Below are 25,645 nucleotides of genomic sequence, written 5' to 3'. Positions count from 1 at the left end.
CGGCCTTCGCGGTCTATGTGGGCCGGGTCCTCAGAAGGTCGGGTAGACCGGAAGCCTTCAGATTAGCGTCACCGCTGTCTCGGTGGACTTTAATAAGCTCAGCCGTCTGCTCCTTGCTATCTAAAATATAACAGGACACTGGAGTAAACTATCGACCATCTCACACTTCTGTTTCAGTTTTCTGTGTGACGTTTATTCAGCTGTGTGAAAACTATAACTTTAGTCTCAGCCAAACGGATTTACTCAGGAACAAATAAAACACGAAAAAGCCAAAAAATAACATTTTAGGTTATATAAGTGACTTACGTTTAACCTCAGTAGTGAAAGACCGCGGTGATCTGAAAATGATGTGCCGGGAGTTTGCCATTCTCGGCAGCTGTAGTGACCCTCGACCTCCTGGTCAGCTATCGAGCTGGTGGGTAGCAGACGTCTCCGAAAACGTCGGAGCACTTTTGCAAATATGTGATGTCTTGATAAACCGAGCAGATATTTGGAGTTTACACGGCTACATGCTCGCCTGAAAATATCTTTAAAGTTTATTTTGTGACCCAGAAAGAATAATAAGAGTAATTTTAAAACTTAGTAGCGGCCGCCATTGTTGAAAACTGGAATTGGCTGAGCAGTGCTATGAATTCTGGGATATGGTGGGCCACGAAGGACACACCCGACCCATCCTTCAAATTCGGGGAAAAGGAGGACACATTAGTCGGCTGTATTTGGAAGAGTCTATGAATTTGGACGGCCTTGTGACATAATTGGTCTACAAATGCGGCCTCAGGAGGATGCAGCCCATGAATTTGGACACGACACATTTTTAGAAATTTGACAGTGGAGACAATGTTTTAACAGCGAGACACTAACATCTACAACCAAGCTGAAGTTACACATGTGTTAAATGGAGGCCATCTCACAGATGAGCACCACAGAACGTAACTACAAACTGAAGCTGTTAAAGAGGAAATAAGAGGACAAATATAAATACCATCATGGCCCTCCATAATCTGCGTGTCAGTTGCTGTATCCTCCCTCTCCTGCTTTTCCGCTGGTCCCTGCAACATATTGTGTGAATGCCTGATGTTTTCTTCTTTGCTTGCCATCTCCTCGCCTTCCTCCTTCTTGCTGTTTTCTTCTTCTCTTTCATGCTGAGAGCCTACCCCCTCCATGTCCGACAGTGTGGAAATCATTTTTTGTTCCTCACGTGTGTTTTGTTTACTTTGTGTGTTATGCTGAGTGTGTGCAAGTGCCCCATCTTTTATGCTCTCCATACTAGGAATGAGGGGAGAATTGGTCTTGAGAGGCGGGCTGAGCGACGGCTCCTGTGGCGTGGGTGGAGAAAGCATGGGTTGTGCTTTGACTACTGCAGAAGCCACTGCAGCAGCCAGTGAGTGTGGAGTGTCATAGAGGGCAGAGATTGCAGATGAGATGCTCTTCTGCAAGTCCTGGTTCTTATTTACTGAATCCTCCTCATCAGAGGAGAAAGAGGGGAGAGTCTCCAGGTTTCTTTTCAGTTCATCATCCAGAGGTTTGCAGGGACTTTGGCAGCTACTGAGGGTTAGGTCTGGCCCTTCACCCGGGCTGCCATCGCTGAACTGTCCTGGAGGCTGCTGGGGAGAAGTTGGTGGTAGGGGAGGAGATGGTGAGGATAAGCATTTAATTCCTCCCCTCATAGAGGAACAGGTTTCTTGGTTGCCTCCATCATGTCTTGGTTCAAGGGCTGGCTGTACTTTACCTGTCTTCAGAAAATCCAAAAAAGAGGCCATGAAGCTTGGTTTGAAGTCCAAGACCTTCTCGTCAATCTGTAAAAAAGCAGAAGCTAATAACTGATGGTGTTATGACATAATAATTGCCAGCATTCACTTAGAAAGACTACAGTGGACATCTATTCAAAGGCTGTTTTCTTGTATTTGTGTCAGTGTGGATGGTATACTTGCACATAAACCACTACTTTGGACACTGATGTGTCCCTCCATACACATCAGTTGTTCACCTAAGTGGCTGCATTTTCAACTTGAGAGATTCTGCAGATCTGATTCTGCAGATCTTTGCTCCCCACTGCTGTCAGACTCCAGAACAAAGACTTTGCAGATGACCAAACACACACATCCACACATGTGAAATACAGTGCAATTTTACTTTTTTCTGACAACCTACTATTTAATTCAGTTGTATATAGTGTTTAATGCAGTTGTTTAAAATGTTTAATGCAGTTGTATATAGTATCCTATTCTTATTATCTTATCCAATTCCATTATTTTTCTTAATTTTTGCTACTGTAACTTTGCACTGTCCACTTTCTGCTGTGACACAACAAATTTCCCACGTGTGGGACTAATAAAGGTTATCTTATCTTATTTTAAGGTAAATGACAGATTTGTAATTTGATCCATAAAGTCCAAACCCTACAAGTTTGCTATGATGTGATAAAACAGAGTATTTTGTGTCAAAGTTTACTTTCATGGGCAGAGCTGCGTAGGCCTCAGTGAGTGACTTTTACACAATATGCCCTTCAGCAAACAGTGAACCCACTCTGCAACTTCATATGCTTATCAAATATCTAGAAGAAATACATTTTACAAGCTAAGCTGTTGCAGGTGTGGCATCCCATTACTGTAGCACACTGCACTCTTTCGAACAATTCATTCTTTCACAACTGAAACAAACTGGCCAGGTAACTGACAACAGCTGAATTCAAATCATTGTATTGACCCGATACGTTTGTCCATGTATTGCGTATATAGCTCATAGCAAATAAAGAGACACCCTTTGTGCTGAATTTTTTACATGTGGACTAAACAACAATCTAACTTTTCCATTATAATAAAGTTTGTAAGAGCTGTGAAGGAGTTTTCCACTTTAGCAGTAAATACAGATCTTGGTAGTACAGCTTAACAGCCAGCAGATGGCACTAAGGTCTTGTGCTGAAAAATGCAGTAACTGTGGCAACAGCTGCCTTGGTGGCAGGCATCGCTCTCCTCTTCGTTTTGTAAGCCAGAAAAAGCTGGCTGTCAATCAGCCTCATCCACTTTCTTTCCAAATTATACAAATTAAAATAGTGTTGATGTTGTTGTTCTTTTGTTCCACTGCAGACTCTACCAGGGATCAGTGCCACATTATTTCACAGGTATTGTCTAAATGCCTATAACTACCTGATTTATGAAGAAATGCTTCTTCCAGAGGCTTGAATTTGAATAGATGACATATGAATTATATATGAAGCTCCTGGCTTTCCTCATTTATGCAATGGAGTAAAGGAACTTACTGAATTTGAGAGTTTCTGCATAGCAGCCCAGGCTTCAGGATTCAGTGAATTGTCAGTTTCTTTCTTCCAACCATCCACCACCAGCTGTTTTACAGTTAAAACCGTAATGACAAGGGTAAATAAATATATAACAAAGGATAGGTCAAACCATTACAGAGAAAGGTTAAACTTGATACCCAGTTTAGCTATAATGAGTATTGTTATTGAACCAATACTTATTGTCTCAGGAAATTAAACACGAGAAAAACAGCAATGTTTTTGCTGTACTGTCCTGCAACGTCGTTGTCTTTCACCCATTTTGAAGGTGGAGTCCTACAGACGCCAAGTCGGCACTTTAACACTTAGTCTGTTTTTTTACTTGCAGTGCTAACAACATTTACTAAATAATAAGAGTGTTGCTTAAATGTGCAATTACTTTCATTTTGGGGGAGATTTCAGGCGTCCCTTATACTGAGAATATTGATTGTACATACAGAGCATCTTCCCGTTGCCATGGCAACTAGCTTTCGTTTCACTCTAGCATGAAACTCAAAGTTGAAACTGCCATGTAAAATCAGTCAGCTTCCACTCATGGTGACAGTTGTTTCTCCCACACATTCACAGACAACACTGAAACCTCAGCACAAATGATATTACATGACTACAAGGATAAATCTGTTTCTGCTCATTGTTTATTCTGAACTTCACTTTATAACATGGCTCATAACTGAAGGTCTCATTCTCCCATCTTAAAGTAGTTTTTAATGTGTTTTTAAAAAAAACATTTTTAATGTAGGCCATTTAATTTACCTGCAAAGACTTACTAATGGGCATACTAGAATAAAGAGTTACAATTCCAGTTTTTATATGAATGTCACGGACCCGGCTCTGGAGGACTCGGGGGTCCGTGACCAGTTTTGACTGTTGTTATTGTTGTTAGTATTATTATTATTTGGTGATGTGTGTTTTCTCCACAATGCTGTGTTAGTCTGTGTCCCACTCGTATGTATAGGCAGGGTGTGGGTGTATACGTGTGTATGTCTGCGGGTGTGGCTGGAGGATGGAGCACAGCCACCTGCAGGCCTGATAGGTGTGGCCCTGCGAAGGACTGACCACACCTGAAGTTCCTGCCACACCTGTTGGTGATCAGGGCTCGTCGGGGGAGCTACTTAGGAGAGTGTTGGAGCTCCCACCGGCGCGGGATCATTGAGTTATCGTACCAAGTTAGTGTGTCAGCATATGTCTGTGTTGTTCGTATATGCCCGCCGAGGGTTAGTGTTGACGGCTGCCTCTATGGTTTCCCTGCAGGAGGAAGAGTGGTCCAGAAAGGCAGCACGCACGGGGTGTGCGGAAACACAACAGCGGGGAGCACGAGCACGAGCACAGACGTCGGAGGGAAGCACGCACATGGGGTTCAAGGGAGCAACGGGGAGTTATTGTGTTTACAGTTTTTCACTGTGAATAAAGAGCACTGTTTGCATCGCAGAGTCTGCGTTTTGGGTCCTCCTTTCCCCACATCCCCACGGTCTGCCAGCCAGACCGTGACAGAATGATCCCGCCAACCACCATGGACCCAGCAAACTCAGGAGTTGCCACGGAGGAGAGATCGCTCACGCAGCTATGGGATTACTGCCGGAGCGTAATCCAGGCTGTAGACCCACACAAGAGACATATACAGGTAGTGTTCTTTGACAATTATCTCTCATCCACTACCTTCACCATGAACTTTTTGGACATTAACAACCTTAGGCTATTGGTCACTATTTTACGAGAGAGCTCTAGTTTTGATTTATTCGGCTTGGGCAGTCCGAGCAAGGAAGGTTCGGCTGCTCACCTAGAAACTCTAGCCGCTTGGTTTTTTGCGCATCGGCGGAGGACTTTCCCGTCGATGCTTGTGGCACAATTGTTTGATCCTCCATTACAGAAGGGATGTCGCACTCGCCATCATCACCCCATTACACCTCAACCCACTCCTGCGGTTTCAGTCCGGTCAGCTGGCGACGGACCGACAGCACTCATTACCGCAGTGAGTAAACCCGACTCATTTGTTTCTATTACTCCTGTCATTGAAAATCAAAACACAGATGAACAGCAGAGGACTGTTTCCGTACACCCGGCCCCGCCTTCACGGAGGAGAAGGCGTCCTCGCAAGCAGCGTTCAGCCACCTCTACACTCACTCCTGTGCTGGTCGAAGGCTCAGGACCAGCGGCTCTGGACGCCACAGTGAGTAAAATGGACTCTGCCGGTGTCGTAAATTCCCTTCCTGTGAACATGGACATAGAGACTATAGCCACTACGGCAATTAACAATGGAGAAACTGTAAGAGGTGTAACTGAACTCCCAGTGGGGATTTTTGGACCACCGACGGACGAATGTGGCCTGAGTGCTAATGCTGGGGCAGAATTTTGCATAGACAGCCCTGAGGTAGTTAGCTCAGAGTCGGTGGGGTCAGAAACTGTTTGCTTTACCTCCAAAAACTCAGAAGATGTTCACTCTGAGACTGTGAGCTGGGAGCTAGGGAGTTCACAGCATACAGACCCAGATGACTTTTTGGCTCAGTCTGGCCATATGGAGACAGAGGTTCTCCCCAGGGCTTCCCCAGAGGCCGAACTGGAGGCCTCAGTTGCCTCTGGACCCCTGGAATTTGTTGAGCCAGCTGTAACATTCTCATCCTCTCCACCCTTCATAATAGCCATATCACCCTCAACTCAGTCCGCTGCCCAGCTAGTAACGGAGTCTGCTGCCCAGCTGGTGACTGAGTCTTCAGTCCGGTCAGCCTCTCACCTTCATCCTCAGTTGGAGGTCGATATGCCTGCTGGACCACCTCTGCCATCATTTCACCTGTCTGTCCCTGCATCGTTGGCCAGTCCACCGGGAGCAGCGACCGCACCATCATCACCTCCTCCCTCTGCAGCTACTTCTCCACCAGAGTCCCATCAGACTGCAGCGACCGCAGCACTCTCGGCTTCCCCATCTGCATCACCTACTCTACCTTCACCTTCCCCACCTGCAGACACCGCATCACCATCTTCACCTCCAGATCGACCGTCAGTAGCTGTAGCGCAGCCGGAGGTGCTCAGGGTGCTCGGAGAGCGGGAGGAGCCCGCACCGCCAGCTGTGGAGCCCTGCGAGCCGGAGCAGGAGCCCGGCGAGCCGGAGGAGCGGCTCAGCGTGGCGGAGCAGGAGCCCTGCGAGCCGGAGCAGGAGCCTGGCGAGCCGGAGGAGCGGCTCAGCGTGGCGGAGCAGGAGCCCAGCGAGCGGGAGGAGCTCGATCTTCCCGAGCCGGAGCTCAGCGAGCGGGAGCCGGAGCCGGAGCTCAGCGAGCGGGAGCCGGAGCTCAGCGAGCGGGAGGAGCTCGCTCTGCCCGAGCCGGAGCAGCTCAGCGAGCAGGAGCAGCTCAGCGAGCAGGAGCAGCTCAGCGAACCACCAGCAGAGGAGCTCGGCGAGCGGAAGGAACAACCGGCGCTGCCAGCCGAGGAGGAGCTCGGCGAGCCGAGGGAGCTCTCGCTGCCAGCCACCGAGGTGGAGCTCTCGCTGCCAGCCGCCGAGGTGGAACTCTCGCTGCCAGCCGCCGAGGTGGAGCTCTCGCTGCCAGCAGCCGAGGAGGGACCCGCTCAGCCGGAGCCGGAGGTCAACGAACCGGAGGGACCTCCACGTCTGGCGCGGCCTCCACGCCATCCACGTCCTCTGCATCCACGTCAGCGACCAGCGCGTCATGAACCGTGTGCCACACCTCGCTGTTGCTCACCGGAGGAGCAGCGCCGCCACCGGACCCGTGGCAGGCCGCCTGGGGAGCAGCGCCGCCGCCGTCGGACCCGGGGCAGGCCGCCGGAGGAGCCGCAGCGCTGCTACCGTCACTGGATCCCGGGCAGGCCGCCTGGGGAGCAGAGCCGCCGCCTTCGGACCCGGGGCAGGCCGCCGGAGGAGCAGCAGCGCCGCTACCGCCTCTGGATCCTGGGCGGGCCGCCTGGGGAGCAGCGCCGCCGCTACTGGGCCCGGGGCTCGCCACCGGAGGGGCAGCAGTGCCGCCGCCACTGGAGCAGTGGCAGGCCCCCAGAACCGTTTTTCTGCTGTTGCCGGACCCGTGGCTGCCCGCCGGAGCTGCAATGTCGCCACCATTGGACTCGAGGTAGGCCCCCTGAACTCTTTTGTTATGTTGATGGGCCGCCTGAGACTGTTTTGTGGCATTTTTTCTTTTTGTTGCTCCGCTGCGGGATGCGCGGTCGGACTCTGGGACTGTGACCATGGGGGGGTTGTTTTCTTTGGGGGTTTTTGCTTGTTTTGGTTCTGCCCTCCGTCCTGGACCTCCCGCCGCCCACCCTGGGTTGGTTGTGCTGTTTTTGGTTTGTGTTTTTGGGTCGTCGGGAGCCGACCCTTAGAGGGGGGGTACTGTCACGGACCCGGCTCTGGAGGACTCGGGGGTCCGTGACCAGTTTTGACTGTTGTTATTGTTGTTAGTATTATTATTATTTGGTGATGTGTGTTTTCTCCACAATGCTGTGTTAGTCTGTGTCCCACTCGTATGTATAGGCAGGGTGTGGGTGTATACGTGTGTATGTCTGCGGGTGTGGCTGGAGGATGGAGCACAGCCACCTGCAGGCCTGATGGGTGTGGCCCTGCGAAGGACTGGCCACACCTGAAGTTCCTGCCACACCTGTTGGTGATCAGGGCTCGTCGGGGGAGCTACTTAGGAGAGTGTTGGAGCTCCCACCGGCGCGGGATCATTGAGTTATCGTACCAAGTTAGTGTGTCAGCATATGTCTGTGTTGTTCGTATATGCCCGCCGAGGGTTAGTGTTGACGGCTGCCTCTATGGTTTCCCTGCAGGAGGAAGAGTGGTCCAGAAAGGCAGCACGCACGGGGTGTGCGGAAACACAACAGCGGGGAGCACGAGCACGAGCACAGACGTCGGAGGGAAGCACGCACACGGGGTTCAAGGGAGCAACGGGGAGTTATTGTGTTTACAGTTTTTCACTGTGAATAAAGAGCACTGTTTGCATCGCAGAGTCTGCGTTTTGGGTCCTCCTTTCCCCACATCCCCACGGTCTGCCAGCCAGACCGTGACAATGAATGAAGAAAGAAATTATACTGTCAGTAATTATAAGTAGTGTTTGATTTCCATGCATTTTAGCAGAATAATGAGCAACATTGTTGAGAAGAGCCAGAGAATTTTCTCCCTCAGATTCATTTTCATGACAAAAAGAAACAAAGAAGAAAAGAATGGGTATAAAAAAGAAAAGCAAAGAAGCAGACAATAACATAAATGTACAAATAAAGAGAAATATAAATAAAAGTACTGTTTATTATTATGTTAATCAGTTTTGTTTTTTTATTTAAATAAAAAAATTCTTCTATTGAAGTCTTTCTTCATTCACAAACGTTCGGTTTTTGTAGTTTTCTTATGGTGCTTTTGAAAGTTGAAGTTGAACAATATTTATTTAAAAAATTAATTTTGCTCTATTGTTCTCACTCTCTCTGTCTCTCATTAGACAGGCAAAGGCCTTCATCACATTTTTATATATAAAACATATATGTTGTATTATAAAAGGATAGTGGAATAGTCAAACAGCCGTCAGCACACAAAGAAAATGAATATTAAATAAAGCTGTGAAAACATTAAATGACTCAATAACAAATTGATATATAAAAATGTACACACATAAGGTCGTTTGTATCTACAAATACAGCATATTTACAGTGTAAGATGGAGAAAGTTAGACACTAATTAAAATTACTTACAGTGTTATGAATGTCTCATTTCTGTAAAACACCTCAAAGTTACCCACTACTTCATTTCTTTAAAAATATTGTTACCTGCTTATTCTACTAAACCTATCGGTAAGTATTTATGGACCAATTAAACTACAAAAAAATCACAAAAGGTTCATACTGGTTATGTGATTATTTTTTTAAAGCAGAGGATGGCAGATTTTATTCTCCCTATGTCTCTGAGCTCTTTTTTTTTAAACTATTTTCTTGTTCACTAAAACAAAATCCACTCTTCAGATAATTATGTTTTCACTTAAACAGTAATTTCTTTTGTTTACAGAATTAGTCATCTGGCTTTCCCATAAAAAAAAGTCCCCCCATTCTTAAAATATAATCTGACTCAGGGGAGAAAACTTTCACCTCCGGCCTGCCTCGCACTGCGAACTTCCATTCAAATTTGCAGAATGACACCTTTAGACATCTGTTTCCAAAATGTTATAGTGTAGCAGATAAAATACACTTTTATCAGACATTTCTATTGCAGCTTTTATGAGAAGCCTCTTTTCTTCTTAGTTTTCTTTACCTCCTTAGCTCTCTGCTGATGTATCATCATCTCGTCTTTTGTCTGATTCCCCTCATTTCTGTTGTAGTCAACAGTGGTAGTGGGACCAGGACTCAAGCCCAGAGATGGTGCCGACCCCACCGATCCCTCAGAGAGAACAGGCTCACTGCTGGATAGCGAGTCTGTCCTCAACAAGGACTCTGGTGGAGACATAGTGGCAAGGGGCAGTTTGATCTGAGAAAAAGATAGGTTATTAAGAAGAATCCAAGCTAAGACAGGTTTTACCCTGCTTAGGATCATGATTCCAGATTTACATACCAGATTTTCTGCATTACCTTAAAAGTTCTGACTGGATCTTGCTGTGGCTGGTGAGATGTATGCTGTTGTTGCTGATGATGCAGTTGAGGGTGGGGACAGGAAACATGTTCTTGCTGGTGATGGTGGTGATGTTGTTGGAGCTGCTGATGGAGATCCGCCTGCTGCCTGTGATGTTGCTGTTGATGATGTTGGCTGCACTGTTGCTGTTGGTACTGTTGCTGGTGATTATATGAAAGGGTTTGTGTTTTGTTCATATCCCGATGCATTTGCACTTTTCCTTCTTCCCGTCTGCCTCGCCCTCGACCTCGGCTACGCCCCCTCCTATTTTCTCCAGCCGCAGAGCCCATCAGGCACCTACAGTAAGGAGGTTCTGGAAGAGGACGTATACGTGGGCGACCTCGTGGCCGAGGAGGTCCTTCACGTTTTGGTTTAGTTGGTTTCCTGCCCCTTTTCTTAGGACCATCGTGAGGGGGGGGTTGCGAAGGGTGTCCAAGAGAAGAGTAGCTGGAGGGGTGGCAAAAGGCCATATCACCTATTTGTGGGCTTAGTCCACTTATTCCAGAAACCCCACCAGGTTTTCTACAACTGGACACCAAGTCAGGCAGCAAGTCAGGAAGCCGGCGATTGTTAAGGCGAATATCTGCTGGAACATCAGCTTTATCTTCGTCATCCCAAAATTCATACTCCTGCGCATAGTTTTTCTTTGTTTGAGGTTGTGGCTCACGTCGCTGTTTAAGCAAGTGAAATGAGCTGGTCCTCAGCAGTTTTTTGGGTCGAGAGGAACAGAAGATAGGAGAGGTTACACCAGTGCTGTTGGAATTTTCATCCGCTCCCACAGTTGCTATCATCTTGTTGACTAAGCTATCCTCTTGAACTGCTGAATTCAATCCCATAATGGGAGTTTGGGATTGGATGAGGCCAAGCTGGTCAGTATTCACAGTGGAAGGAAGCTCATGAGTCTTCAGACAGTCATGGTCTAAGTGCAGATCACCATTTCCTGTTCTTGAAAGTCTTTGGCAGTACTGTCCAAATCCTTGATTGCTTTGATGACCAACCATATTATAGCCCTCTGCAGCATCTCCTGATTTTAAAGCCTCCATATCCTCTTGTGTCGGTCCGTGACCCTGGCTGAGGTTTTCTTGAGCACTGTGTCCTGCCCCCGCACAGCTTGATTTGTATTCAGATGAACAAAACAGATCCTCCATCTCAGGAAAAACACAGTCTGGAAAGCAGATTGAGGTCAAAGGTGCACATTGCTGCAGTTGAGCTTGAGTCTGTCCTACTTTATCTGTCTGGCTTACTGTCTCAAATTGATGCTGTTTGAGCTGCTCTAACTGTGAGTGTGAGAGTTGTGTTTCAGGATCTGTGACCTGGGATTGCTGTTGTTGGGGTGTTGCTAAATGTATTGTCATCTGTTGCAAGTGTGAATGAGTTATCTGAGTGGTAACAGACAGTTGATGATGAGTGTGCTGAGTGTGTTGCAGAGCATGGGTGTGGGGGTGGGTCTGAGGTTGGTTGAGATGGCTCAAGTGTGAAGGGGTGTATAAGTCCAAATCTTGTTCAGAAAGGAAGTCATGAAGATCCGATTTTGTTTGTTGAGGATGCTGGTGGGTGTTAAGTCTGTGCTGTTGTGTATGTCTGTCTCCTCTATCTCTTTCCTGTCCTGTCACAGTCATATCAGCTCCACTTCTGTCCAGAGATTTTCCACTGTCTGTACCATTGGCCTGAGAAAGTGATTGATCTAGCATCTGTAGTGGAGACACTGAACTCTGACTGGCTCGTGTTTGATATGTTGGATGGGTTCCACTGTAGTGGGTATCTAGACTCTGTGAGGACTGGTTCTGTACATGGGATTCCAACCCAGCAGACCCTGCTCTTCTAACTGAACCCATCATAGCTTGCTGGTGTTGCTGCTGTTGGTGGTGGTGCTTCTGTTGCTGCTGTGGGGCTTGTTGGGAATCCAGCTTGTTTTGGATAGTGTGAGAAGGGACAGACTGTAACATGTGAGTTTGCTTGGGATGGTCTGGTGACATATTCATCAGAGTGACAGAGACATGGCTTTGTCGAGTTTGCTGTACATCTGGTGCATAGTAGGCATTGTCATTTGCATCTGAAGGCTTCTTAATCTCTATATGAGAATGGCTTTGTGGGAGGGAATTACGATGACTATGCTGAGAATGTTGAGAGTGATGTGTATGCTGAGTGTGCAGAGAGTGCTGGGAGATTTGAGAGTGCTGAGTGTAGTGCTGAGAGTGTGTGGACACATGTGAAGTGCTATGAGGATGCTGGGAGTTTGGGTGCTGTATGTAGGGATCACCTCTTCCATAATGGACCGCAGAACCCATTAACTCATTTTGCTGATGATGCGAGTGGATGGCATGAGAATGAGAATCAGATATTCTTCGCACCCCTGAAGTATTTGACTTTGACATGATCGTGTCTGACCTGGCCTGCTGTTTCTTCTGTGATATTTCTAATGGTCTGTCTAAGCTCACTGTATCATTAATTGCCATTCCAAGACCAGAATTGCTGGTAATGTTATTGGTACAAATGACACTCTGAAGCTGGTAGAGCTCTTCTGATGTCTTGTTAAGATCGTGTGTCATTCCCTTGCTCTCCCCATGAAGGATTGGTTGAGACAGTTGCTCAGAATGTGGGTGATGTTGGGAAAAATGGGAATTTGAGCTTTGGGGACGTAGTAAGTGGTGGATAAGGAAATCTTCACTGTTTCCTTCGTCTTGGGATTCCTCAGCCCCCAGCATGTTTGTGGCCTCTGTTTTGGTGTTCGGGGGTGTTGACTGGTACAACTGGTTCCGAGCTTGTCGGTTATCAGGGAAACCTTGTGGTGAGGACATAAAAGTAGGAGCTGGGATCGAAGAAAAGTATTTATTTGCCCCTGAGCCTCCAGGGGACTGTACAGGTCGAGCAGCTACAGGAGAGTGCAATCCTGAATAACTGATAGTAGAATTGGTTGAAGGTGATGTACTAGACTCAGTCAGGTGATAGGCGCTACTGCCTTCATTACCAGCAGCCCCGTTCCCAGTTACCGCAGAGCCTACTACACTGTGAATACCAGGTCCACTCCCAGCTGATCCACTCCCATATTCAGTGGATGGAGTGTGTGGTTTTCTGAGAGATGTTGAGACAAAACTTGAGTCTTGAGCAATTATCTCTGCAGAGAAGGAGCGTTCACCAGAGCCTACACCCATGATGTCTTTCCCCCCACTGCTCCTTGCTCCAGTGCTCAAATCCCGGACATGGGGTGAGTTGAAGCCATCATAATGCACATTCATGTGTGTAGATGGTGGCAGGTTGGGGGAATACGACTGAATGTGTTTCTGGGGAGGGGTCTGGTTTGGCAAGCTCGTGCTAGGTTTGGTCACAGATTGAGAGCCATAGGTGGACAGACATTGACTGGCTGCTGCTTGTTGTACAAGGGATGATGACACCACTGGGAGAAGAGGTGGTACTAGTGCTGACTGAGGTGTGGGTTGCTGAAGAGAGGGAGCAGACAGAGAAATAGTTCTGGTCTTTGAGCTAGAAGAGGATAAGGAGGTGGTGGAGGAGGTTGGTGGTGGAGTTTGTGGGGTATAGGAAGAAGACGAATAGTTACTTGTGGAGCAGGAACTTTTGGCACCTTTAGTAGTAGCTGAAGAGGAGGAGGGAGTTGAGGAGCTGGATAATGATGAGGTATAGGCTGTTTGGATGACAGGTTGATATATCTGGGATTCCATCTGTGGTGAGGTCTTGGGGTCAGAGGATAGGCTCAGTTTCCCCAGTGGACTGCAGGACACACCAGAATGCTGATAATGGCTGACTAGCTGGTGGTAGCCAGATGAACCACCAGAGCTGGCATAGGATTGTGATTGTAGGGTTGTGGTGTGGGCTGAAGATGAGCGAGGGTAATGCTTGATCACACTATCATGGCGGGAAATTGCCGTCTGTGGAAGTGGCTGAGGCTCAGGAAGAACTGCAGGTGGCAGGGCTGCCATCGATGAGGACATCGAGGCATTATATAGTTGAGAGGATGAGTTATGAAGCTGAGAGGGCAACAGATTAAAGTGGGGAGGGGACAGGTGGCAATTGGAGGAAGTGGAAGGGTCTTGGGTCTGGGGAGTTGCAGATTCCTGGGAGCCCCGGAAGGCAGTGCTCTGGGAAGACAGCAAGTGATCAAAGCCCAAGCTGGACTGAGAGGATCTTTTGATATGTACCAAGGGATCATGTGGGGATATCAAGCCGTTAGAAGTTCGGCTAAATGTAGTTGTATCCTGCAGGGATAATGAGGGAGTGAATGATCGTCCAGAAAAAATGCTAGGATTCTGGTATGCAGAAAGGGCTGAGGAGGAGGGAAAGGAGCTTGAACCTGGAAGTGCCCCTGAAATAAAGAGGTCCGTTGGGGCCGGTGTATGCATGGCTACAGGACACAATATTACATAGAAAGTGTTGGTCAGTCTAAGTCATTGAAAAAATGAACTTCTTTCAAAAGTTCATTTTTGAAAAATTGTCATTTGTTTTACTTTTATTTTGAGACTACAGAAATTTTACTTTTTGCTTATAGAATCAGTGAAAATACTTTTAGGACTGAAATTTGACTTCGTTTTATTTTAAGTTTAAGAACTAGGACTGACAATAGTTTGTTTTTATTTTTTTTTAAATGTTGTTCCTACAACAGGCTGACACTCACCAGTCTGCCAAGAGGATGTGCGGAACTGAGAGAGAAGGGAGGAAGCAGAGGGTGAGGGCTGTGGAGGCCGTGAATCCAGAACTGAAATCAGATTCATGACAGAGGGGTCGGGACCTGAGGGGCTGGCATGATGGAGACTGGAGTCAAACAGCCCTGACAGACCTTGCAACAAAATACAAACCTCAGTTACTTGATATCATAGATGATATAAACAGTTTAGAAAATCTTCAGACTTTGAGCTACCAACGTATCGCACAAGAGCAAACTGGGTTTTGGCATAAAAAAATAAAAATAAAAATACTGATGGTATTTACAAAAACCCACACAGAAAGCAGGTCTGGCCCGGATCTGGTGTCAAGTCGGCACTGCTGGCTGACTTCTGGCATGTAAAGACATATGTCATCCAGATATGGGCCAGGCCTGGCAATGATGCCACTGTCTATGTGATGGCTTGCCACATCTGGCTTGATTGTGGTTTGGTTTATGTGGCCAAGGCTTATAGAAAACAGGTCTGGCCCAGATCTGGCGTCACACTGGCACTTCTGACTGACTGATGTCATGGTAGGGTGTATGTCAACCAGATGTGGGCCAGGTCTGGCAATGATGGCACTATTTATGTTCCTATTTTCCCATTTTAGTTAGAAGACCCAAATGCCTTGTTGCAATACTATACTGCTACGGTAGCCAATGTTTCAAATGCAGGTTTGACAGGTTTGTGAGTGTACACTTTATCCAAAACCTAGTGAGGGTTGACTCATGTTTACCACCGAGTGGCTGTAGCTCAGGAGGCAGAGCAGGTCACCTACTGATCGGAAGGTTAGTGGTTTGATCCCTGGCTCCTCCAGTCTGCAAGTCAAGACTATGAATAAAGTTAGGAAGCACTCAGTTTAGATAAAGTGTGTGGTTGGGTGAATGTGGCATTTTGTATAGAGCACTTTGAGTAATCTGGGAGAGTAGAAAAGTGCTATAGAAGAATCAGTCCATTCACTGTCTGAGCAGAGTTTCGTCATGTTACTTTTGCACTATTATGTTCCAGCACATGTTGTTATTACATGGCTTGATTAAGGTACACATTAGGCTGACATCTGGGGCCAGAGCTGAAACTGTTCTGCAACTGGCCTTGTGCTGGCTCATGTGTGGGCCACCTCTGGCAGACCAGATCTGGGCGACCAAAGGACCATCATTCTTTGCGGTATGTGGGCCATGTGTAAGCACATTGTGTGGGTCAGATCCGGGCCATACCAATTATGCTATGTTTGAAGATGTGAGAACTCTGCAGAAAACTGTCTTTCTCAAGGCCCAAAATACAAGGAGGAGACTGATAGGTTTTGTATTGTTGATTGTCATTTATGCTTAGAAATATTTAACCATGTATGCTTAGAGGTTTATAATCAGTTGTGTAGTGGTAGGCTGTGTGATCTTTAACAGACTACAAAGCCTTGGTGTGTATTCCATACTAGAATGCACACCCACAGCCTGGAAACATGGGAGAGATCCTATCTTCTCCTTATTGATTTATGGTATAGCAAACACACGTATATTTCTTTAAGTAGAAGAGCCTTTTGTTTAGATGGACCCATTGGACTCCTGGCACCAGCTTTGGGGAGTCTTCACAGGGTCACATCTTGACCTCACACAAATCACACACACACACACACACACACACACACACACACACACACACACACACACACACAGTATTCTTTGTTCACATGTGTACCTATGTAAGATGTTATATGTTAATGACCCTATGCATATTCATGTAACCACAATAAAAGGAGTGCTATGGGGAGCCTGGCTGAGAGTCTGACGGAGGTCAAGTGGTGGAACGACACTTGGCTCCAGGCAGGTCTCCCTCATGTATGAGTAACAGAAAGAACTTTGGTGCCTTGGGTCTTGCTTTTTGCTGCGTAGCAGATTGTCCTTAACGTTCCAGCGAATAGGTTCAAGCTACAAACCTATCAGAGACTATTTAAACACCCAAACTGATTTGAATTTCTTGTGTTTGTGACACAAGCATACAGTGTTTGTGAGATACAATTTACGGCTAATTGCAGCGAGATTTAAAACCGAAAAATATCAAAAACAGTGTACTGATTACTGATTTTTGTGGGATATACAACATAGGCCATGGAGCTTTGCTGTTGTAAAATAAAACTGAGAAGCATTACACAGATATGGTTATGAATTTGTATTTCCATACATAGCCTGCTTTTCTTCACCTTTTAGAAAATAATACTACTTCTCTATCTCCATCTTTTGCCCTTGAGTTTTGTTTTTTATTCCAAAGAAAGAAAACAGTTTGATTTTTTTCTCCTTTTCCGTTTGGCATGTACATTTGTACTCCTTTGTTCCTTATAGTCCTAGTCCAATCTGTCTAGTAGTCTACCTTCTTAGTGCCTACCATCTGTGTGCTGAAAAAAAAAACACTATACCCTATGGACGGAATCAAAACAATAAATCCAATATGGTAGTCAAAATATAGGAGTCATATCAAAACTGTAACATACCATAAAATACTAAGATTTATTTATATAAACCACTCTGCATTTGTACGTTATGGTTTGCATATCAGTTCAATATATTTCAATTTTCAATTCAATTTTATTTATATAGTGCAAAATCACAACAATGGTCACCTCAATGCATGTTATATTATAAGGTAAAGATCCTACAATACACACTTCCCTCCTACAATATCCTATAATTACTTCCCCTCCCTTTCCAGTTCAGACATTTATTTCACGTTTCTTTTTGTGTGGGTTATTTCTATTTACAGTTTTGTTCATATGATGATAGAAATAACACTGTATAGTTCACTCGAATATAATATTTAAAACTTGCATTTATACAATGCACAACCAAATCCTTACCTAGTGTTCGTCCACCCCAAGCTCCACCCTGTCTTGAGCTCCCTGGGTGATGACTTGCTGCATAGCCTTGAAGTGGGTGTGGAGTGCCATAGGTTTGACGGTGGAGTAGTTCTGACTCTGGGTGGTATGAGCGGCTCCCATACACGAGGCTGGGGAGCACATGGTTACTGAATTTGACTTAAAACTTAAACACAATTGCTTAAGTACAACTATATTCCATCAGAAGAAATTAAAAGTAAGTACCAATTAGCATGGCAAACAGAGTGCTTTAAATATCTTGGAGTCATAATACCTAAGGATCTTGCAGAACTATTAGAACGAAATTACTCACCAATACAAAAGACAATTAAGGAAGATATAGCGAGATGGAATCTAATTCCATATTTAAGTTTATATTCGAGAATAGATTCAATTAAAATTAATATACTTCCTAAATTGTTATATTTATTTCAAACATTACCAACAGAAATTAACCAGAAACAATTTAATTAAATCCCCGGAGAGCAGCCATTTGGCTTTTCTACCTTTAAAACCCGGAGAGCAGCCAAATGGCTTTTAGCTAAGCTTTAGCTTCAGCCAAGTGGAAGCTAAATTGGCTAGTCATTCATATGTATATTAGGTTGTTACCTGGGTGGGGCTTACCTTCTCTTAGGGATTATTATTGGGCAGCACAATTAAGGCCTATGATATGCTGATGTAATCCTTCATATGACGCTCAATGGAAAGTTATTGAGGAGAATCTGACCTCCATCCCCATACAAGCTATTATAGCAGACAGCAGCCTGCAAGATTTAATAAAAACTATTGAAAATCCATGGATCAAGTTGACTTTTAAAATTTGGGAAACAGTAATAAAAGAATAGAAACTAGAAGAGGATATAGCAGTTCTTAAGTGGTGTGCATATGACACACATTTCGCTCCAAATAAATTGGACACCAGATTCAAAGATTGGACAAATAAAGGATTAACAGCTTTATGTATGGTAATGGAGGAAGGCAGACTAATTAGTTTTGATCAAATGAAAGATAAATATTCATTAGAAACACGGGATTTTTATAGATGTCTACAGATGAGGCATTTTGTGAACAAAAAGATAAAAGCTAAGGCTGAATTGAGTAAACAGCTGCTAGACGTATTTAAAAGGGCAGTTCAAATAAAAACAGAGGTATTATAGGTGACCTCTATAAAGGATTGACAAATATGAAATTACACTTGACTTTATATATTAAAACAAAATGGGAAATGAAGGGAGGAATAGAGATAAAGGAGGAAGAGTGGACAACAATATGGGCATATCAATGGAAATGTAGCAGCTCACAGAGCTGGCGGGAATTTGGGTGGAAATGCCTGATAAGATATTTTATTACACCTCACCAAAAATCTCACTATGAAGGTAACCCTCCCGCTTGCCGGGGAAATTGTGGAAATACAAATGCAAATCACTATCATATTTTCTGGGACTGTCATGTTATTAAAACTTATTGGAAGGGAATACATGCAGCGATACACGAGACATTTGGAAGATATTTACTTTTGGAAAGTAAAACTATGTTTTGGACTTATGCCAGCAGGATGGACAAAGAACGATAAATACTTGTTTAATATTTTACTGGCAGCAGGAAAAAAAGCCATCACAAAAAATGGCTTTCTTCAGAGAGCCCAACTATGAACATGTGGATGAACATCACACTGGACATTTACAGAATGGAGAAAATGACAGCAGATGTGAACTACAAGAGCGACCTGTTTGTATCATGATGGAAGAAATGGATGGACTACATTAGAAAACGCAGGCCAGTTTTTGATTTTGACGGTGTTAACTACTAGAACACTAGAGGAAATATTAGTTATATTAATGGAAACAAAAACACACTCCCTACTTGCTTTTTGCTTTGCTTCTTTCTTTCTTTCTTTCTTTCATTCCTTTTGTATGGATATTTTAGTTGTTTAAATACAGAAAAAAGAAAAATACATGTAGTGACAAATTGTTGAAGTTGATGGTATGGTACAGTGATTCCTAAATGTCAATTTAAAAAAATAATAATAAAAAAAATACGCATTTTATTTCAAGTTAATCATTTCAGCTGAGTGCACTCTCTGTGTTGCTGTTTATTTCAAAGTGATCAAACAGCTCTGAAACTTTAAGTTGGATTTGTTTAAACACTAAATATTATGCACTTTAGTATGTTGGCAGATTTCAGTGAATAAGTTTTATTGACTGATAGATAGTGATGTGTGCTCTGTTTTCCAGTGGCTGCAATTCCAGCAGTGTAAAAGAGACTTTGTCCCGGTCCTGACCCAGAGTTTTATATAAGACCCAAAATATCCTTCCTTCTGAGGAATTCAGTTTCCTTCCTCCTGGGACACTTGTGGACATGCTCTACCTTGTTATTTCATTATGAATGGTAAAAATAAAAGTCCATCAGACGTGAAGTCGTTTTATGTCATTTATTTTGGCACGTTTCATTACAACACTTCGTGGACTAGTACAGCAGCAGGTACAGGAGTTTGTAGTGTCTTTGATCTCCGCTGACAACGGTCAGAGGGAGCCACAGTGACTCTAGTGTGGCCGAGGTGTACCCAGTCATGATCACACTGCTTTGTCTAAAAAGATAAAGATGTTGTTTCCATTACCTAAGTTTAAACAGCCCTGCAGTCTGTACTGGGGTGGCAGCTGAATGTGTGCCTGAAGTACAATTATAGCATCCAGTCACTATCACATTGTTGCATTGCAATTTTTTTTTAAAGTTTATAAATGCTGTTTAATTCTAGCTATGCTGCCACATAGCTACAACTAAGATAAGCGTGAGATCCAAGTTGTGCAGTGTACCAGGAGCACTAAGACATGCAACTACAATTGTTAATGTGTCATAATTATAAGTGAATATTAGAGATGGCACGATACCACTTTTTTATGTCCGATACCGATACCGATATCATAAATTTGGATATCTGCCGATACCGATATGAATCCGATATAGTGTTTTTTAATCAACAAAACTGTTTTTTAAAATATCTTGCTGCATTTTGCAAGTCTGCAAGTTCATACTCAAGTTTAAAACAACAACTACACTAAAGCTATTCTGTTATACCTGTATACAAAAAAAATATTTCATAGTTCAGCAATACTGATCAATCTAATAAACTTAGACCTACACCATCCTCCCTGTTCTGGTATTTTAAAGAGTACTTAGCGTAAATATTAAGCAACCTAACTAATAGGGTTCCAACTCCCAGCAACAACAAAATTAAATAAATAAAAAATAGGGAACCACCCCTCACGCGCCACCTCATGATGCTTAATCGACGTAATCAACCTTAATTTGATGCAGTGTGAAAAAAAATGCACAGAAATCAATTATTTTTCAAGAAATATTAAATAGATTCAACATCTTTCTTCAACAAAATTGCAGACTGCACAGATGGTACCTTCCCAAAGTAAAAAGTACTATAGCTTACTAGGGTATATATATTAGACTTAATAGTCACTATATACAGTAATTGACTTCTATTCATTTTACATCAAATTAAAACTTTGGGTGTCAGATAATTATTTATTAAAAGCTAGACATTTTAAATGAGAATAAGAAAGAAAAGTATGTCTTTGTGCCCCCTTTTCCCAGTTAATGCCCTATCGGCCCCCCTGGCTAAACTTTGCTAGATCCGCCCCTGCACAGTTACCAGCCGTCAGCTACGTAGAAAAAGATCCTGGTGTAGAAATTAATATTAAATAAATTGTAACAACAGCTTATCAAGCTTAAACGTGCTGCTGTTGTTCAGCCGCTGGTTTGCTCTTTCTGGCGCAAAGTGGACCAAAAACAAACGAGAGACAGACTCGCGACAGAAAAGCCGATCAGCTGATTTAAGCAGTTTCACGATTGAAGTAGCAGCCGGAGAGCGAGAGGCAGTCGCTTGTTAAGCTTAACGTGGGAATGCTTTACAAACATTCAGAGATGGACTTACACACTTGCTTTACTTCTCTCGGGGATAACTTTGTCGGAGATGAAATGCCAGGTTGCTAGCGAAGCTCCACATGCTATCCAGACCACCGACAGGTCCTGCATGGCACAGCTGCTCTATCACGTGATGCATACGTTCTGAGGTGAGTTACGGCGTGTTGCAAGTTTTGTGAGGTGCTTTCGTGATATTTAATGGATCGGATTACATTTTTTATTTTTCTCCGATATCCGATCCAGTAATTTAGGTCAGTATCGGACCGATACCGATACGTAATATCGGATCGGTCCATCTCTAGTGAATATCTGGACCTTGTGTATGTAAACATGCAGGATCCATACAGAGCCACTACCCTTCTCCCCACTAGGTAGATGAGATCACAACCTGGTCCTGTCAACACCTCTGTATAGCCCCTTCTTTATTAGTTCTTACTCGGATCGACTCACCACGGCTCACCACGACTCGACTTAGATCGACTGGTTTTCTATTACAGTTAAGTACCACCTAATGTACATAGTTATTGTCATAGCAACCCAGTCAAGCATCGCGTATTTAATATGCAACAATAGGTTTTCAATAGGTTTAGTACTGAACCCCCCCCGAGTCTGCTGCTGGAAAAGGTACCAATGCTACGGAAGACATCATGTTTAGTGCTGGCACCAAAGAAAGCCATCCCTTCCGGCCTTAATAACTTCAGACTACTTGCCTTGATGTCACATGTCATGAAGCTGTGTACCCATTAACGGGTTTCGCGACCACATAGTTGCACTCCTGTAGCAGATCGTACATTATTCCCAGTTCCATGTGTTTCACCACCTCCACCTTGCACAAGTGGCTTACAAAGATGACACTGACTAAGAACACAGGTTGGCAAGGTTAAAACATATCAGAGTAAAATTCTAACAATGATAGTTACAATTTACAATTAGAATGTCAGCATTACTGAGGGACACATGCATACCTACAGCTACAATGGATTGGAGACTACCTGCTTTTTTCTTCAGTTTTTAATAAAATCCATCCTGAACCTGTCGGTGAGTTTATGGTGCAAAAACCAAACAGTGGCCAAAAACAGTCTGAGGTTTACACTGTAAAAGGAAAGATCACTTGGAAGAATTTAATGTGATTTATTGAGATTGAGAAATTCATTTAGACGGAATCCCAGCAATGGGGCCCGGCCGGGCACAGCCCGAAGAGGAGACATGGGCCCATCCTCCCGCAGGCCCACCACCCGCAGGAGGCGCCATAGGTGTCGGGTGCATTGTGTGCCGGGTGGCGGCCAGGAGCGGAGGCCCTGGCGGACTGACCCCCGGCTGCCAAGACTGGCAATAGGGACATGGAATGTCACCTCTCTGGTGGGGAAGGAGCCTGAGTTAGTGCGTGAGGTTGAGAGGTACCGGCTAGATATAGTCGGGCTCACCTCTACACATGGCTTGGGCTCTGGAACCAGTCTCCTGGAGAGGGGCTGGACTCTGTCTCAGTCTGGAGTTGCCCCTGGTGAGAGGCGGCGGGCTGGGGTGGGTATTCTAATATCCCCTCGGCTTGCTGCCGGTACGTTGGGGTTTTTCCCGGTGGACGAGAGGGTTTGTTCCCTGCGCCTTAGGGTCGGGGAACGGGTCCTGACTGTCATCTGCGCTTATGCGCCGAGTGGCAGTTCAGAGTACCCAGCCTTCTTAGAGTCCCTGGGGGGGGGGTGCTGGAGGGTGCTCCACCTGGAGACTCTGTTGTCCTGCTGGGAGACTTCAATGCTCACGTGGGTAATGACGGCGAGACCTGGAGGAGCGTGATTGGGAGGAACGGCCTCCCTGATCTGAACCCGAGCGGTGCTCTGTTATTGGACTTCTGTGCTAATCACAGTTTGGCCATAACGAACACCCTGTTCGAACATAAGAGTGTCCATAAGTGCACGTGGCACCAGGACACTCTAGGCCGTAGGTCGATGATCGATTTTGTAATCGTATCAGCAGACCTGCGACCATATGTTCTGGACACTCAGGTAAAGAGAGGGGCTGAGCTGTCAACTGATCACCACCTGGTGGTGAGTTGGATCAGGTGGCGGGGGAGGACGCTGGACAGACCTGGTGCACCTAAACGCGTAGTGAGGGTGTGCTGGGAACGTCTAGCAGAGGCCCCAGTCCGCGAGATCTTCAACGCACACCTCCGGCAGAGCTTCAACAGCATTCCGAGGGAGACTGGGGACATTGAGTCCGAATGGACCATGTTCAGCGTCTCCATTGCCGAAGCTGCTGCATTGAGCTGCGGCCGCAAGGTGGTTGGTGCCTGCCGTGGTGGTAATCCCCGAACCAAATGGTGGACACCAGAGGTGAAGGGAGCCACCAGGCTGAAGAAGGAGTCCTATCGGGCTTGGTTAGCCTGTGGGACTCCGGAGGCAGCCGATAGGTATCGACAGGCCAAGCGGAATGCGGCTCGGGCAGTGGCTGAAGCAAAAACTCAGGTGTGGGAGGAGTTCGGAGAGGCCATGGAAAAAGACTTTCGGACTGCCTCGAAGAGATTCTGGCAAACCGTCAGACGTCTCAGGAGGGGAAAGCGGTGCTCTACATGCACTGTGTATAGTGCTGGCGGAGCGCTGCTGACGTCGACTGAGAAAATTGTCAGGCGGTGGAAGGAATACTTCGAGGACCTCCTTAATCCCACTGACACGTCTTCCGAGGAGGAAGCAGAGTCTGGGGATGAGGGGAATGACCCGCCAATTTCCGGGGGCGAGGTCACTGAGGCAGTTAAACAACTCCTTGGTGGCAGAGCCCCTGGTGTTGATGAGGTCCGCCCCGAGTTCCTGAAGGCTCTGGACGTTGTAGGGCTGTCCTGGTTGACACGCCTCTGCAATGTTGCGTGGAGATCAGGGGCAGTACCTGTGGACTGGCAGACCGGGGTGGTGGTCCCCATCTTCAAGAAAGGGGACCGGAGGGTGTGTTCCAACTACAGGGGGATCACACTCCTCAGCCTCCCTGGGAAAGTCTATGCCAGGGTGCTGGAAAGGAGAGTTCGTCCGTTAGTCGAACCTCGGATACAGGAGGAGCAATGCGGTTTTCGTCCTGGTCGCGGAACACTGGACCAGCTCTTTATCCTCTCCAGGATACTTGAGGGTGCATGGGAGTTTGCCCAACCAGTCTACATGTGTTTTGTGGACTTGGAGAAGGCATTCGACCGTGTCCCTCGGGGTGTCCTGTGGGAGGTGTTGCGGGAATATGGGGTGTCTGGCCCATTGCTACGGGCCATTCGATCCCTATACAACCGTTGCAAGAGCTTGGTTCGCATTGCCGGCAATAAGTCGGACTCGTTCCCGGTGGGTGATGGGCTCCGCCAGGGCTGCCCTTTGTCTCCGGTTCTGTTCATAATTTTTATGGACAGGATTTCTAGGCGCAGCCAAGTGGCGGAGGGCTTTCGCTTTGGTGGCCTCAGAATCTCATCTCTGTTGGCTTCATCGGGTGAGGGCCTCCAGCTCGCACTGGAACGGTTCGCAGCCAAGTGTGAAGCAGCGGGAATGAGGATCAGCACCTCCAAATCTGAGGCCATGGTTCTCAGCCGGAAAAGGGTGGAGTGCCCACTCCGGGTCGGGGATGAGTTCCTGCCCCAAGTGGAGGAGTTCAAGTATCTCGGGGTCTTGTTCGTGAGTGATGGGAGAAGGGAGCCGAAGATCGACAGACGGATTGGGGCTGCAGCTGCAGTAATGCGGACGCTGCACCGGTCCGTCGTGGTGAAGAGGGAGCTGAGTGTAAAAGCGAAGCTCTCAATTTACCGGTCGATCTACGTCCCTACCCTCACCTATGGCCACGAGCTGTGGGTAGTGACCGAAAGAACGAGATTGCGGATACAAGCGGCAGAAATGAGCTTCCTCCGAAGGGTGGCTGGCCTCTCCCTTAGAGATAGGGTGAGAAGTTCGGCCATCTGGGAGGGGCTCAGAGTAGAGCAGCTGCTGCTCCACATGGAAAGGAGCCAGCTGAGGTGGTTCGGGCATCTGACAAGGATGCCCCCTGGGCGCCTCCTGGGTGAGGTGTTCCAGGCATGTCCCACCGGGAGGAGGCCCCGGGGAAGACCCAGGACACGCTGGAGAGATTATATCTCTCGGCTGGCCTGGGAACGCCTTGGTATTCCCCCGGATAAGCTGGAGGAGGTGGCTGGGGAGAGGGAGGTCTGGGCCTCTTTGCTTAGGCTGCTGCCCCCGCGACCCGGCCCCGGACAAAGCGGATGAAGATGGATGAAGATGGATGGAATCCCAGCAGTGATTTAGTACAGGACCCTCCGGAGTCAAGAACGCTGTTGTTTGAGACGAAGAAGATAGAGG

The 25,645-nt window shown here is 46.1% G+C and overlaps 1 protein-coding gene across 9 annotated transcripts in view; it reads right to left on the bottom strand.

Moving 5' to 3' along the window:
• prr12b (proline rich 12b) overlaps positions 1-25,645 on the bottom strand; it is a 64,256-nt gene that overhangs the window by 25,936 nt on the left and 12,675 nt on the right. For 5 of the 9 annotated variants that reach the window (XM_082530412.1, XM_082530415.1, XM_082530416.1 and 2 more), the window contains exons 2-7: positions 17,385-17,533; positions 14,512-14,673; positions 9,845-14,241; positions 9,531-9,743; positions 3,260-3,343; positions 983-1,796 (exon numbers count right to left, since the gene is read on the bottom strand). In XM_082530412.1, the coding sequence (XP_082386538.1) occupies positions 983-1,796; positions 3,260-3,343; positions 9,531-9,743; positions 9,845-14,241; positions 14,512-14,673; positions 17,385-17,533 (5,819 nt within the window). The remainder of the gene's footprint in view (positions 1-982; positions 1,797-3,259; positions 3,344-9,530; positions 9,744-9,844; positions 14,242-14,511; positions 14,674-17,384; positions 17,534-25,645) is intronic. The other 4 variants (XM_082530413.1, XM_082530419.1, XM_082530420.1 and 1 more) reach the window with 4 other exon arrangements.

This window comes from Aulonocara stuartgranti (genome assembly GCF_965226115.1).
Source record: "Aulonocara stuartgranti genome assembly, chromosome: 4".
NCBI classification, from domain to species: domain Eukaryota; kingdom Metazoa; phylum Chordata; class Actinopteri; order Cichliformes; family Cichlidae; genus Aulonocara; species Aulonocara stuartgranti.
This window is presented reverse-complemented; position numbering and strand designations above follow the sequence as displayed.